The 15,458-nt window shown below is 36.8% G+C and overlaps 2 protein-coding genes across 7 annotated transcripts; one reads left to right on the top strand and one right to left on the bottom strand.

Annotated features, from left to right (window-relative positions):
• Positions 1-895: 895 nt before the first annotated feature.
• OXS2 (CCCH-type zinc finger protein with ARM repeat domain-containing protein) lies at positions 896-5,280 on the top strand. 2 transcript variants are annotated; one of them, XM_021426353.2, is made up of 2 exons: positions 896-1,303; positions 2,366-5,280. In XM_021426353.2, exon 2 carries the CDS (start codon positions 2,423-2,425, stop codon positions 4,604-4,606), a length of 2,184 nt encoding a protein of 727 aa, XP_021282028.1. In that variant the 5' UTR covers positions 896-1,303; positions 2,366-2,422; the 3' UTR covers positions 4,607-5,280. The 2 variants fall into 2 exon arrangements, with proteins under 2 accessions (XP_021282028.1, XP_021282027.1); XM_021426352.2 differs by having other exon boundaries at positions 897-1,303; positions 2,400-5,280.
• A 2,544-nt stretch (positions 5,281-7,824) lies between these two features.
• On the bottom strand, positions 7,825-15,060 carry LOC110415144 (protein DETOXIFICATION 42-like). 5 transcript variants are annotated; one of them, XM_021426685.2, is made up of 14 exons: positions 14,223-15,058; positions 13,772-13,893; positions 13,024-13,233; positions 12,656-12,813; positions 10,891-11,026; positions 10,342-10,438; positions 10,119-10,219; positions 9,751-9,914; positions 9,352-9,423; positions 9,159-9,275; positions 8,964-9,059; positions 8,664-8,785; positions 8,196-8,358; positions 7,825-8,009 (listed from the first exon to the last, which is right to left on the bottom strand). In XM_021426685.2, the coding sequence occupies exons 1-13, from the start codon at positions 14,297-14,299 to the stop codon at positions 8,199-8,201; spliced, it is 1,632 nt and encodes a 543-aa protein (XP_021282360.1). In that variant the 5' UTR covers positions 14,300-15,058; the 3' UTR covers positions 7,825-8,009; positions 8,196-8,198. The 5 variants fall into 5 exon arrangements, 4 of the variants coding, with proteins under 4 accessions (XP_021282360.1, XP_021282359.1, XP_021282361.1 ...); XR_002445078.1 differs by having other exon boundaries at positions 7,827-8,009; positions 8,196-8,363; positions 14,223-15,054; XM_021426684.1 differs by lacking the exon at positions 7,825-8,009 and having other exon boundaries at positions 8,016-8,358.
• Positions 15,061-15,458: the final 398 nt, after the last annotated feature.

Here is a 15,458-nt window from a genome sequence, read left to right on the forward strand (position 1 = left end):
TTTATTTATTGTTAATGAATTGCTTTTTTGGATTATAAAAATTTGGATACACAAATAAATTTATTTCTCGTATTGTTGGTGCTCCATGCTTTTTTTGCCCCCTCTGTGATTTGACTCCACAATTAACCAAAATCAACTAATGCTTTTCAAGTCCGCCCTTGGAACGCTGGAAAGCCCTTTTAGTGCGTCTCTCATTGGCGGACGCCATATTTCTTTATAAATCCTAGTTGAATCCCCTTCTCGCGCACGGCCGCGCTTTCACCGGCACCTCCAGTCACCTCTCCCCCATTTGCTCACCTAACCGGTCACCCCTCCAAGCTTTCCACCTCCTCATCCGGTTCTCAGTTGCGTTCACACTCCAGTTAGACCTAGAAAGTTAATTTTGCTTAATTGACAGAAATGAGGTGTCAAAATTGTATTGGCCAAAAATGGGATACGGATGCCTTTTCGAGAACCAATGGAGGGTAGTTAAGGGAAAATGAATGTCGCCTTACGTTGCCATTGCCAATGAAACAGTGCCAGCTCAAGTTTCGTTTCGTGGTCTCTGGTAAGAAAGGTTGCAGTCGATAGCTACTTTTTCAAAAATTTAACCGTCATGTAACGTGAATTTAGGTTGAATTTCTATGGAATTTGACCCAGGGACAAGGTTAAATTATTACACATCAACTTAGGTTGTCTGTCAAAGGGTTGTCCCAGTTAAAAACACCAAGAGCCAATCGATCAACGCCACGTAAAAAACCCGGAACCATTTCTTGTCTTAAAATGACACAAATAACCTTAACTTTAATTTTTAATGACCTGCTTTCCCGATGGAAATGACGCGTTTCTATTTGATTGGTTAGGAGGAATATTCAAAGCTACACTCAATTAACGTCATCTCAGTGCGTTGGCCTTTTTTATTTTAGTTTCTTTTTCTCTTTCCTTTTAATTGGATAGGGGATTTTATCTAGTAAAAGAAATATAGAAATTCTTCAAAAAATTTAATGGGGGTTTCTTCTTTTTTTTTTTTTATAATTTTTAATTGTTATTGGTTTTTGTATTTTTTCATGAAAGAAAAAGCACCAGTAACATCGGAAATAGAGATGAGAAGAAGAAGAAGCAGCTGTTCCTTTTCTGAGAACTCCCTCTATCTAACTTAACTCCCCGAAAATAAAAAGAAAACAGAAATTTAATTGAAGATCAGAATTTTTTTCTTCACTCTCAAGCTATATCTCCAGGACCCATTTCTTCTTTTTCCAAGTAGATCTGTTAAAACCTCTCCTTTTTTATTGGTTTCTTACAACAGAGATGGATTCTTAAACTGGTAAGACTTTTTGTTTGTTTTAGTTCAAGTTCAGTCTTTTGTTTACTTAAAGAAAAACTGTTTTCTGATATCTTTGTGTTGTTTTTCATGTAATGAGTGGGTTGATCACATGTGAGAAAGATCTTGTTCACGGGGCTTGTCTGGTTTTGTTTTTTTTTTTCACTTTCTTTTTTAGCTAAAATTTTTTATTTTGATTGCTCCAAAATCAGATCTCTTTTGCTATTTTCCTCTTCGTTCTCAGTGTTTCCTTTACGTCCTTCTAATTTTTTTAATAAATTTATTTTAGTTTGATAGCGATGACCATTGAAAGATTTGTTTCAAGATCCTTCAATCTTAATATAGTGAGTGTTTTTAAAGTTCATTTTCATTTAAAAATTTTTTTTTGACCGATGTTAATGTTTGGTTACTGGGAAAAACTGAATGAAAGTTGAGAAAGAAAATGGAAGAGATTCAATATTGTTTTCTCTGAAGTTCTTTTTGGTTATTTTTGATAAAGCTTGTTAGAAGTTAAATGACTAGTTTTCTTATATTCAGGACCTTTAAAAGGTGAAAGCCTCAAATTTTTGCGGCTGCAAAACAGACCAGTGTTTTCGTTTTTTCTTCTTACCAGTTCCTCCCTTAAGCCAAACTTCATATATATATATATATATATATATATATAAAATTTTTTAACTATAATTTTCTGTAATATTAATTAATAATATTATACAAAAACACAGCATGTTTGTTCTATGCAGATATTTGGAAAATATGTAGTAATTTTATTTTCTTTCAAAGTAAAAGGAATTTATTATTCCCTGTAGTATGCTTTTCGTTTTTCTCTTCTGATGATCTATCTGGATGTTAAGCTCCTTACTATTATTTAAATCCTAAAGTCACTTTTGTTCTAAATCTAAATTTAATTTTCCAGTAGCATCTCTTGTTTGGTTGACATCTTCTTGGATAAACACTGACTTGGTGTCTTCTGTTGTTGTCTTAAAATCCCAAGTGGGTTTATTTCTTTTTCCAATAATATCTTTTGGAATATTTGATCGTATATATGAAGTCGACGTTTTTCCACAGGTTGATTCTAATGGGTGCTGTTTCTAAATCTCAGTTGGATTTTTACCAAATGAAAGCATGTGCTGTGGATCGGAGCGGTTAAAGCACACACCGTCTCCAACAACATCTAATATTTCTTTTGAAGATAGCAGACATCCTAGCGTAGATATGAATCACTTGACTGTAGAGACTGAAGATACTTTTGCAAGCTTGCTTGAGCTTGCTGCAAATAATGATGTTGAAGGCTTTAAACTAACCATTGAACGCGATCCTTCTGGTGTTGATGAGGTTGGGCTGTGGTATGGTCGTCAGAAGGGTTCGAAGCAGATGGTTAATGAGGAGAGAACCCCTTTGATGGTTGCGGCTACCTATGGTAGCATCGATGTTATTAAACTGATCCTATCTTCATCAGATGCTGATGTTAATCGTGCGTGTGGCCATGACAAAAGCACTGCCCTTCATTGTGCTGCCTCAGGTGGGGCTGTGAATGCTATTGATGTTGTGAAGCTGCTTTTGGCCGCTGGTGCTGATGCAAACATGGTTGATGCAAATGGTCATCTTCCTGTTGACGTTGTTGTTGTTCCTCCGAAGCTTCAAGCTTTAAAATCAACTCTTGGAGAACTCCTTGCTACTGAGAGTTCTGTTCTTGAGCGCAATCTAAGGGTGTCAACAGCTGTTGCCAATTCCAGCTCCCCTCCTCTATCCCCTTCTCAGGAAAATGGGTCACCAACATCTGGTTCAGATTCCCCTATGAAGTCAAAGTCAACTGATGCTCCTATTTCTTCCGCGTCAGAGAAGAAAGAATACCCAGTTGATCCATCTCTTCCGGATATCAAAAACAGCATCTATTCAACTGATGAGTTCCGGATGTATTCATTCAAAGTGCGGCCTTGTTCACGTGCTTACTCCCATGATTGGACAGAGTGTCCATTTGTTCACCCAGGGGAAAATGCTAGAAGAAGGGATCCTAGAAAGTTTCATTACAGTTGTGTTCCTTGCCCTGATTTCCGCAAGGGGGCATGTAGGCGTGGAGATATGTGTGAATATGCTCATGGTGTTTTTGAATGCTGGCTACACCCTGCTCAATACCGAACGCGGCTGTGTAAGGATGGTACTAATTGTGCAAGGAGAGTATGCTTCTTTGCTCATACTGCTGAGGAACTCCGGCCTCTGTATGTCTCTACCGGTTCTGCTGTACCATCTCCTCGTTCCAGTACTTCTGGTGCTACAGCCATGGATTTTGCTACCGCCTTGAGTCTCTTGCCTGGATCACCTTCATCTGTATCTGTTATGTCTCCGTCACCTTTCACACCTCCCATGTCTCCGTCTGCAAATGGCATGTCTCATTCTAATGTTGGCTGGCCACAACCTAATGTTCCAGCCTTGCATCTTCCAGGAAGCAATCTTCAATCAAGTCGCCTGAGATCTTCTCTTAATGCAAGAGACATTCCAACTGAAGACTTCAACTTGCTGCCAGATTTTGATGTGCAGCAACAACAGCTGATAAATGAGTTATCTAGCCTCACTCAGCCATCTATGAGTTCTAATTCTTTGAACCGATCTGGTCGATTGAAGACCCTGACCCCATCAAATCTTGATGATCTCTTTTCTGCTGAGAGCTCATCTCCGCGGTACTCTGATCAAGCATTGGCTTCAGCAGTATTCTCTCCCACCCATAAGTCTGCTCTTCTCAATCAATTTCAGCAGCAGCAAAGTGTGTTATCACCTATCAATACAAATTTTTCTCCAAAAAATATTGAGCATCCTCTATTGCAGGCCTCTCTATCTGGTAGGATGTCTCCTCGAAATGTAGAACCGATCTCACCAATGGGTTCTCGGGTTTCAATGTTAGCTCAACGTGAGAAGCAGCAACAATTTCGCAGCCTAAGCTCTCGGGAACTGGGATCTGGTTCTACTGCCATTGTAGGTTCCCCAGTAAATTCTTGGTCAAAATGGGGGTCCTCCAATGGGAAGCCAGACTGGGCTGTCAATGCAGATGAATTAGGCAAGCTTCGCAGGTCATCTTCATTTGAGCTTGGCAATGGAGAAGAGCCTGATTTATCATGGGTTCAATCTCTTGTTAAAGAATCTCCCACTGAGATCAAAGACAAAATGGCAGCTCCTGTCTCGGGTGTTGCACCTAATGTTTCTTCAAGTGAGGGTTCTAATTTGAACACTCAAATTGATCCTGTTGATCATGCTGTGTTGGGAGCATGGCTAGAGCAAATGCAGCTTGATCAGCTTGTGGCTCAGCAAAACTGAAATCAGTCGCACTGAGCCCTGAGGTAGAGACAACTAAAAGGTTTTGGTATATAACATTTGTATTTTTTGGGATTTTGTTGGTGATGAATGTGGAAGGAAGGTAAACAGTAACGCAAGGTGAAAGCAGGAGGGAAGGTCAGTTGACAAGGGAAATTCATTTTTCACCATTTATTATTACAACAAAAACAGTTAGAAAAGGTTGAGATAACCTCTGGGTTATGTTTAAAGAAATTATGCCCAGGCTAGGTCTTTTTTCTTCCAATATTTCAAAAATTAGATTTCTATTGCTGTCATTTTATTTTTTGCCCTTTTTTCTTTATGATGAGAGACTTTTGTTCGATGACAATGGAAAACCAAGATCCTATGTTTACTTTTATCCTTTGCCTGTTATATTCATTATCACCGTTGTGAGAAACCAAATGAAGAAGGATCATGAAGTTCTCATCTCAGACAGTTGGATGGTTTTTCTGGGTTTGGTCAAAATTTTTGGAGATACGGTAGTGGAAAATTTGTATCTTCTAATGTAGTTTGGAATCAATAATTATTGGTGCCTGTAATGTGGAAGAATAGGGTGGAGAAATTTATGATCCTTTGATGATGATGATGATGATGATAATGATGTAACATTCAACTATAGTTTATTGCTTATTCCTATTCCAATACCTTCATTGTCACATACGACTACTGCTACTAGTATAATTTCTCCTTAATCAATGTCTCTATCTGTCTTGTGCTCTATTATGCTAATCGTTTTCAATCTTATCTCATTGGTATTGGTGGAGGGTTATTGGAATGGCATGGAAATCTTGAGATTTGGATTAAAGATACCAGTTGTGTGGTAGAAAAGGCTATTTATAATTGATTCTTAAATCTTAACAGGGAAGATCTGATGCTAGGTTTACATTTTTAATGCTTGGGGATGTGTATTCTCCCAAGCTGATCAAAACTTTATTGCAGAGGAACATTATTCTCCAATTGATACATGGTCACGTGAGTGTCAGGTGAGATGCCTAGGTGTTTTCTGGTCTCCCACCAAAGAAAACTACACTATCAAAGTGGGTAGTGCAGCAGGTATTATTCATTTTGGTACGAGAGGGAGGAGGGATTCAGCTAAAAATTTAGAATCTCTCTCGTACAAACTTGTAGCCCACCTTTAGCCTTCCTTACCTATCAACTAGGCCAGTTGCATTATTCTTGATGCATGGACTGACCAAGACAAACCATGTTATATATATATATATATATATATATATATATATATTTCACAAATTATATTTGGGATGAAGGAATGAACAAAAGCATCATGTGTTGCAGTCTTTAAATCCCTTTTGGGTACATGGATTTTGGGTGGGAGCTATGATTCGTCTGCAAATTAGTTGTTGATAGATCATTTGGAATTGATGACATTCATTCTCATATAAGGTTCAAAAGGGGAGTAAGAGAGGAAAAAAAGCATGGCGAAATTCTCTTTGCCCTTTTCATGTGGTTTTTTCACCTCCTCTTCCTTTATTGAAATAATAGAAAAGTGAAGAAAAAGTTGAGTGGGAGCTTGCCCCTCCCACTTCACCTTTCGGTGCCTTAGTTGCCATACATTTCTTTCTATAAGTTTTTCCCACTAATCAAATTAAGCTCCATTTTACAAAAAGAAATAAGCACAGAAAATGGGGAAAATGCAGTTAGAATGGGAAGATGGACAGTGACAAGTTGAGGTTCTTAACGAGGGAGGAATCATGGCAAGCTTTATTTGGTTGTTAAAAACCACAGGGATTGATTTGGACAGTGAGGATTAGAATGAAGGGCAAATTTCATTTGCTTTTGTAGGAATTGTGAGAAAGGTGGTGATACCATCTTCACATATTGTCTTTTGTTATGTTCCTTTCTTTATTCTTCCCACTTATCAAATCAGACAAAAGCTAAAGTGGTGGATTTGGAATCCAATATGTTGCTTTGAAATATAAAAATGCAAATTTTACATCACACCGTCTTATTTTAGTTTTCTTTTGGGTGGTGTGGTCGACTTTGGTTTGGCAATGGCATTTGTAGTAAATGGACAATGGTGTCAAATAGGCTGCCAGATTAGGTAATCACAAATGTCCTTCCATATATTTATATGTATTAGTTGGAAATTTAAGATGCATAATCTAAATGGATAAAATATTAAATCCAACAATTAGTTTAATAAACTGGTTTTAACTAGGACTATTTAAAATTAGTAGACAGTTGTAGGGAATTATGTGCAATTTATCCAATGAAATAAACAAGACACAGCAAAATAGGGTTAACTCCGAAGAAGCTGGGAAGCAGGGCAACAAAGGTAGAGTATTCAATATCGAGTAGCGGGTTTGGTGTTGTTGCTGATGGTATTCTGCTCTGTTTAATGTCATTTAATTGAAACAAAAAAGGGTTTCTCTTCTTCAATTTTGTGAATAATGGATGGTTTGGAATTACGTTTGTTTAATTTATATATGAATAATGGATAAGTAGGAGAAACCAAAAATATGTGTCTTATGTAGCCCTGTTTCAACAGCTAAAGGGACATTGGCCAAATATATATATATATATATATATATGCAAAAAGCTTCCCCCAACCCAATTAAAATAGGAGCTTGTTGGCCATTATGCAGGGAAGGGTGGGTAGGCAGTTGGTGCAAGGGATACTTATAACTCATCAGACTGAGACTGACCCTTTTTAGGATTGGTGACCAGAAAATGACTATTTTCTCTATTTTTCTAGTAGCAGTGGATATCAACATCATATCCCTACTAAATCCAGATATTAAATGTAAATGTCTGCAGAGCTTTGTATTTATTTTATCAATGAGATTACCTTATATTAATCATCTAATTATAATGTTATACATGGTCATTGGGAGTCGTGATGCAATTTTGTTGCAAAGTTTCGTAGGTCAGTGGTCCTCTTCAATGGAAACTGGGGAGGAAAGAGTTTTTTTTTAAGTCATCTAATACCATTTCCAGGAGGTGGAAGGCTTCCCTTTGTGGAGAGATGTGGTTTAGGTTGGTAGCATTTCCAAGGAACTGATATTTTTTAGTAAAAGACAGTAAATGATTAACCATCCATTTTATCTTTTCCCTATATCCATACACCCCAAGCCTACTCAGCTAAGCTTGTTTGTGTATACTTAAGGCAATGGTAGTTGCACTCACTCTATATGCTTCGTCCATATGAAGAAATTCCGTTTTGATAGCTTTGATTATGAAAGGTTTTCCAATTGTTTTACCTCCTGGCTTTTGCGATACAATATGGTTAAAGATATGTCTCAACCCACATTTGTTTCTACAGTTTGTATGATTGTTTATGGTAAACATCTTGAAACAATGACCTGAAACTTGAGACAATTTTGTAGATGCTGCTCTGGATCTTGAACAAATATGGAACAAAGAACTGCAAGAAGTTCATGAATATAGGTCAAATATCATTCTGTATGTTGGTTTTTTCAGAGATCCCTGGATCTGTGAAGAACAAGGATATTGAGCAAATGCAGGTGGAAGGTTTGACATGTTGGGTTGATAAGCGGATGGAGAGAGGAAAAGATGGAGAAATTCAATAATCAACATGAATCTGAAATACCTCTCACTGTGTTGCCAAAACAAGGGAAATGGATTTAATCATTAAATATAAATCACCATCAGCAATATCAAAGTGCAGCGTCCAAGAGAAAAAGAAACTCAAGGTAAGTGATATGTTTGCAGCTGTCAGCTCCTGAGAAAGCTCCAAGGCCCCATGCCAGTACCTATCCTGAACATGTTGATGTGAAATTGTTAGAGCCAGACAGAATTTTCCAATTTCGGTTAGGATATTCATTGTCTAAAACTCTTACATACTACAACATAACTGTGAAAGATGACTATAAGGTTATTTGATTCTATTTATTGGGTTAAAGTACCTGATGGATGGGAAAGAAAAGAAAAAGTTTTTCCTTTGGTTTATCAGAAAGCAGCAGAGCAGAAGAGCAGAGCTGATTACTTCTCCAGAGAAAAACAGAAAGAAAGAGAAAAAAAAAAAGATAATAACACAATTCTTACTTGAAGGTATTACCTCAAAAGACCAGCGATCACGCGCAAACTCATAAAGATTGATAAAGCAACCCAGATGCCAACATAGCCATGACTGGATGATAGTATGAATAAGCAAAAGATGCTCATAACTGCAACCAAAACCTACAGAAAGGCTGAAGAAAATTAAATAAAGAAGAACATAGAAAGTTTTAAACAGTGTTGGAATTAATTGGTGGTTTTGATTATTACAAAGTACTTCACCCTTTGCACTACATTTGCAGTGCATATTCTAAGCTGATGCTTGTTCAAATTCAGTAAAAATGGTTGTTATTCAACTAACCATGGAGTAGGCAGAGTATGCGAAATCAGAAGCTCCATAGTTCACTCCATCAAAAACAAAGGCTAAGGCATTGATGGGTTGGGTTGCTGCAACGAACTAATCAGCAAGAAGAAATATGTTGATACCAGAACAAGTTAGTATTCCAAGAACAGAACAGATGATTTTGTAGGTTTTGATCAAGGAAGAGAGTCGTACTGGAATGCCAAGGCTTATAAGATTCAAAACATCAATGTCCGTTGTGAATAGTCTGGAAGCAAATTGTAAACCAACTACCAGAATAAATGATAGCAGAAGCCCCAAAACAATACCAATCTGCAGATAGAAACCATGAGCAATTTAGAACATGAAGAAAAGCGAAACACTAAGGCTAACTTTGAAATACTAGCACCTGAAGCACACGGGAAGCACTGGCTATAATCTTCTCATAATCCTTCTTTGCAAATGCACTTGCAAGGATTGCCTGAAAAGTTGGAAACTGTTGTATTCTTCTCTTTGGAAAATCATCTAAATTGAAGCTCGCTTCTATGGGGGTTAGAGGTGAGAAGCAGGGAAGCATACATTGAAGCAACAAATAGCAAGACACTGCAAAATCTTTTTTTATTTAATCCTAATTCCTTCCGTGGTCTGCTTGAAAACAATAGCACATTTTTAAAGAAAACCAGCCAACAAAGCTTATGCTTCTGATTGATTCTGAAGCCAGTGTCTAAGTGAAATGCACTTGTTGCAAAAATAGGAAGTACAGGACAAACATCATCAAGGTAGTTGCTTAAAGTAAATAAAATCGTACCTGTCCTGCAACAGCCAATCCATCAGCAAGCAAAGAGGCTGCCAGCCAAATCTGCAAGCAAATCTGAAATGCAGCCATTGTTGTTGGTCCCTGCCTAGCAGATAGTGATGCTGCAATGGTCACACACAACGTCACAGCAATTACCTTCACCAATAGCAGAAATCCTGAAGTTGTCATCCGTGCAGATATCATAGTCCTGTCAGTGTTCTATATCATTTTCTTCTCCCAATAACTAAGGTAACTCAATTGGCATGAAAGTTGAAGAGAATAAAAACTGGATTAGAAGTCCCTACTGAACCATGAAATGTGATTAATTAAAACAATTAACATCCTTTGAGTTTGTTAAATACCATAATTAAAACACTCACCATTTTTTAGAAATTGACCAAATTGTAGTTCTTTAAAACTTGGAGGTAACAAATCAACTTTGTCAACTAATCTCCAAAAGAGCATGAGAACAATTAAATACCTACAAAAATAATGCACTAAGTGATTAACTGAGATGAAGGCACATCAAAAGACCAGACAGAAGATGCAGCCAACATGTAAGAAACCAATAAAAATGAATCAGCAAAAACATATGTAACTTACTGAGAAAGGACATGAGCAATGGCTGCACCTTTGACGCCCAGACCAAATGTGAATATGAATATTGGGTCCATAAGAACATTCGCTGAATCTCCTACAACTACATTAGCAATTGCAAACTGAAGAAGATTAGGGGCAGTTAACCCACAAAAGTGAAGTACCGCTTAAAGAAGTAGACTCAGATAAAGAATGAAAATCCTTGCAACTGTACAATGTTTTCCATTCATAAATGGGTGATAGAGAATCCCTTAGGACAAGTATGATTTCAAAATGGTTTTTCTAACATCTGAAGACACATATCCTACTCATGAATGCGTTTATTCCATTGAAGAAATGGCAGCATTACAAAAATCCTCAAAAATGATATTCAATGTAAATGTGGAAAAAATTCATTAAATCAATGGAAATATAGTAATTTCAAATGTTAAGAGCACAATTCAGTGAATTCCTTTCATGGGATTTTCCTAATAGGTCCACACAAGTTGATATTGCCAATTGCTTTGCCACCAAGAAAAATTAACTTGAATATAATTAACAGGAAAGCTGGCTTACTGATAGCATATAAAGGAGTTCTGGTATCCTTTAAGCCTCGAAAAACCCCTTGCACAGCTAAAGAGAGAAGAAGAGCTGGAGCACCAAGTGATCTTATTGTCAAGTATTGTTGTGCTGGCTTGAGCATAGGAGATTCCTGCAAAAGCAAAATTAGTACCATTACACTAAACATTGGTAGAAAAATTAGAGGCTAACATAATTTGGAGAAACAATAAAGATGCAGCATTTTTATAGTCTTGGGGATCAAAAAGGATGAGTTCATTTCAAGCAGCAGGATTCGGTCTAGGCAATTGCTGTTAAGAAACTAAACTGAGAACCTTCTATAAACCTAGTGACACTTCTTCACAGTGATTTATCAGAAAAGAATCTGAATGCCTTTCACTCCAGTTCAATCAACAATACTTTACAACAATTAAGAAAATCTGATTGGGGAAGAGCCACTTTAAACATTATAACTTCTGCATTATAAACTATTGTGAATTAAAAGTATGAATCATATATGACCACCTCTACTGTCCTCTTCCACTTCTATAAAACTGGACCTCTCTGATATTCATTCAATATATTAGAATTAACCATTACTTTATGACTCTGGCATACACGTAACATATTACAGAACTGAAATAAAAGACAGAATTAGTGATTATGGGAGAGGAAAAGTCCAATTGGTTGAAAAGAAGACACTCTTGACTAAATTTTCTTAGAAGCAGTCACCTGCATATTCAAAATTTGCAGTCAAAATCCACATTAATTAGAAATTATATAATCAAATTTAAACTCGGTGATCTAGGATATGCATACACAAATGCACTTGTCTAATGCTTCATGACAAAAGAGAATTCCCAGTCTTAACCGCGAGGGAATTTTATTTTAATGTTCCACAGAGTATCTTCATAGTATGAAGCAATAGTATTTCTGATAGTCATGGAAGGCAAAGCATTGAATACAACCGTTGTCCATTTACATTAACTGAAATCAGAGAAATCATTTCACCTTCTAACCTTACTAAGGTACCATTAAAACCTTCCAAATTTATCTCTTGTATTTAGATCAGAAATCATTTGACAGGTCAAAAGGCTACTGGTAATGTAAGGTATCTGCACAACAGTACTAAAAGCATAAACTAGAAAACAATTAGTACACCAACTGCCTATCAGTCCTTTATTTAGACAAGTCAGTGATTGCTGGCCTAAGAGGTAACATGTTTCAAAGATGATGAAGGGCAAGACCCTTCAGCCATCATTAAACTGTAAAAGTTGTAAGGACCTCATAAAGATATAAGTTTTATATTGTATTTCATGATGGTTTAGTTTCTAAAATTAACGGGGTATTCTCACTTCATCATTTCTGAATTTTACATTTTTGAAAATGTTTACTTAATATAGGCATTGGCGAAAGAAAAGTCGGCAAAAGGACACATGTTTACTTTGTTGATCAGTCCATTGCTACCTGATATTAAGCATTCTTATATAGCACCATAAACGATTATAAAAGTGGTGCAACCCACTCAACCTTCAAGAAAACTTCTCTGAAAATGTACTATAAGATGGTTAGACATAGGTATGTGAAATAATCACACCAACTACCAGAAAAAAAAGACATCATATCCACTTTCTTAGCAAGATAACCAACAACAATAGGAAAAGAACTATATTAATATTAACGGGGGCCTTGAGGCATGTATTCATAGTTTAGAAAGCATGCAAGAAATGAGAGCCAATGTCTGAAATTGCAGCCACCAGGGAAATGCTAAAGGAACACTCACAGAATTTACACCCATGTAACTTAAGAGAGGTTTAGAAGCAACAATGAGGAAGAAAGTCTGAATGATCCCAAGCATGCTACCAATAACCAGAGCTGAAGATGCCGATGGTATATGCCTTCTCTCATTCTTGGACTCGGCCATTTTTGTGTTACTGCAGGCTACAAATGCCGATAGTGATTCTCATTACTAAAGTTACTGAGAAGCCTAAACACGCTAAATGTAACAGATATAGTCAAGATACTGTTTAGAATAAACTAGAAAAGAACTTCATGTGTATATGTATATGAACGTAATCTAAGAATGCAATTTATTCACTCTCATAATAGCCTTTCAACAAAAACAGGGGAGAGAATATGTGGAAAGCATACCAACAAGAGGCATAAGCTCTTCCATTTCATGGTCAACAACAGGACCCCTTTCAAGAATTTCATCTTGCTCTGCTTCAGCACTTGATCTGCTGGTAGCATCTTCCCGAGCAACAAAAGAAGTAGTAATACTGACTAGTGGAAACATTGTAATCCTTGATACTTGATTAAAAAGTGCAACTGAAACTCCTACAGCAGCAAGCTCCACAGAACCTATATGAACAAAATGTAAAAATTGAACCAAAATATTATTATTATTATTATTGTTGTTGTTGTTGTTGTTTGGTGCAAGCAGAGATGTCAGACAAATGAATGGTGGCTGAGAATCAAAAACATCAGCTACGTATATGGCAAACAGATAACGGAGCCACTGATGATACTGACACTATATGAAAGTACTTATAAATTGACCAACACTGTACGGATACAATCCGGGTGAAGCAATAGCTTCTACTTCCAAAATCATAATCAAAGGAAACTATTTGCTTCTTTATGCAAATATGCAGGCCTCTATAATCTTGCATTATCTTATGGCAATTAGAACAAAATAAGAGGCTGTGAAACAGTTTCATGTTAAGAACATAGAAAATTCACATCTTTTTAGTAGGATATGTAGCATCACTTAGAAACAGAGAAACAACTTTTCTATCGTTTCCATCCGACCAATAAGGTAATTTTGTCTTTGAAGTGTACTAGTGCTGTATATACATTGTATATCGCATAATCATGCCAGAAGAAAATGACCACAAACCTATACGGCCAATGAATGCTGTGTCTATTAGCGAAGCAATAGGGTCTGCCATCAAAGCAAGTGTTGCTGGAAGTGCGATGTGTGCTATTTCTATTCCCAGTTCATCATTCTTGAGAACATTCCTGCCAAAATTGTTATAAAACTATACATTATTAATTTGATATAATCAAAGAATAATAAAACAACATAACTGATGTTTCAGAGTACAACTTAATTGTAAAAACCCAAAAGCCTGACTGCATGATTTTTATGGGAAAGAGGAAAAAGGGGGGGTGGGTGGGTGGGTGGGTGTTGAGGTTGAAATCTGGGTTTAAATCATAATTATCCTACTATCCTATAATCTTATGTCAAAGGATAGTGTTCCAAGTAGGTTGAATCAGAATCAATATGATTAGGCAGCTATCGATCTTTTAGCAAAAGAACTAAACGCTGATTGCTATATGAACAATACCTTGTATCTTTGAAGAACACAAAGAGGGGTAACTTTCCAGTATTCTTCCACGTATGTAAAATACCATCAACAGCCATAATTAGACTGTGGCTGTCCAACAAGCAACTGGTGGAAGTAATTCAAACTTCCTCAGAAAAGAAAAAATGGCTAAAAACTTGTCATATTCACCAACTCTATTTCTTGTGATTATGCCACAAGAAATGCTTCAAGCAGCATGGCAAAGTCAGGGAATGGGCAACGAACAATTTGATGCAGCGTAAGAATCCACAGGAATCAAGATGGCTATGCAGAACTTCAACTAAAGCAGACTTAATGAGGAAGTAATGATCAGATTTTCCTTTTGGAAAAGAAGTGATATGTAATGTTACACTAAAACGTTCTACACCAGATACTGCATAAACCTCCCTCAGATATACAAGGCCCAGAACTCCCACGAAAACTATTATATTAATATATTATGATTCATCAATTTATCAGAAAGATTGGGTTTACCGCCACCAAGTAAAAACAACTGCCAAACATCAAGGATCATAAGACTTTATATGATTAAAAAATTACTCGTGGACCAAGAATGCGAAACATATTCTCCTGTTCCAGTCATGACTGAACCAGGTGATTACAGTTTCCTTCACAGGTAAACTGATGGTATACCGGCACCATGGTCTTACAGCAATGACTTGCTTTGATCTCATGTAAGCTTGAAGCTTGCTTATACAAACACGATAGTTGCTAGACATAAGGTCAAAGCTGCGTTTCTAGGAGGATAAACAGGCATCTCTGTCGCTTTACTATAAAATTCACCCTACCATGGCTAGCTGAAAGCATTGTTTTTCCCTTATATTGAAGGTTTCTTCTATAATTAGTGTAAACTATTCATTTTGTTTCAGGTTTCCTTTAACGTTTCAATTGTACTGGTTTTTAATTTTAAACTTCTTCAGGAATAATTAATTTTAAGCTTTTATTATTATTATTATGCCATAAGATTTGAGCCTTCTTTCCAATTTCTCAAATTGGGTTTGAATTACCGTATTGGGTTCCAATTTCTCACTCAACATTGTCGAAGCAACCAAAGAGCACATGGCACACACCCTTGGTCTGCTCAATCAGACACTTCTTAGGCAGGACTGGAGTTGGACTGTCACATATAGCCATAAGCGCAAAAATAAAAAAAGAAAACCACTGCTGCTGATTGGCTTGCTAAGTGGAGCACTTCTCAAGAGATAGATTCGACTTCAC

The sequence above is a fragment of the Theobroma umbraticum genome, unplaced genomic scaffold (assembly GCF_002168275.2).
Source record: "Theobroma umbraticum cultivar Fairchild unplaced genomic scaffold, ASM216827v3 scaffold_147.0, whole genome shotgun sequence".
NCBI lineage: Eukaryota > Viridiplantae > Streptophyta > Magnoliopsida > Malvales > Malvaceae > Theobroma > Theobroma umbraticum.

Bases quoted from the DNA above. Each gene is read 5' to 3' on its own strand.
- OXS2 (XM_021426353.2), top strand. From the start codon at position 2,423: ATGTGCTGTGGATCGGAGCGGTTAAAGCACACACCGTCTCCAACAACA.
- LOC110415144 (XM_021426685.2), bottom strand. From the start codon at position 14,299: ATGGCTGTTGATGGTATTTTACATACGTGGAAGAATACTGGAAAGTTA. The intron at 13,234-13,771 runs GTTTGTGGTCAT...TTGTTCATATAG, and splicing joins AGCATTCATTGGCCGTATAG to GTTCTGTGGAGCTTGCTGCT. The intron at 8,359-8,663 runs GTAATACCTTCA...TGTTCAGGATAG, and splicing joins GTGATCGCTGGTCTTTTGAG to GTACTGGCATGGGGCCTTGG.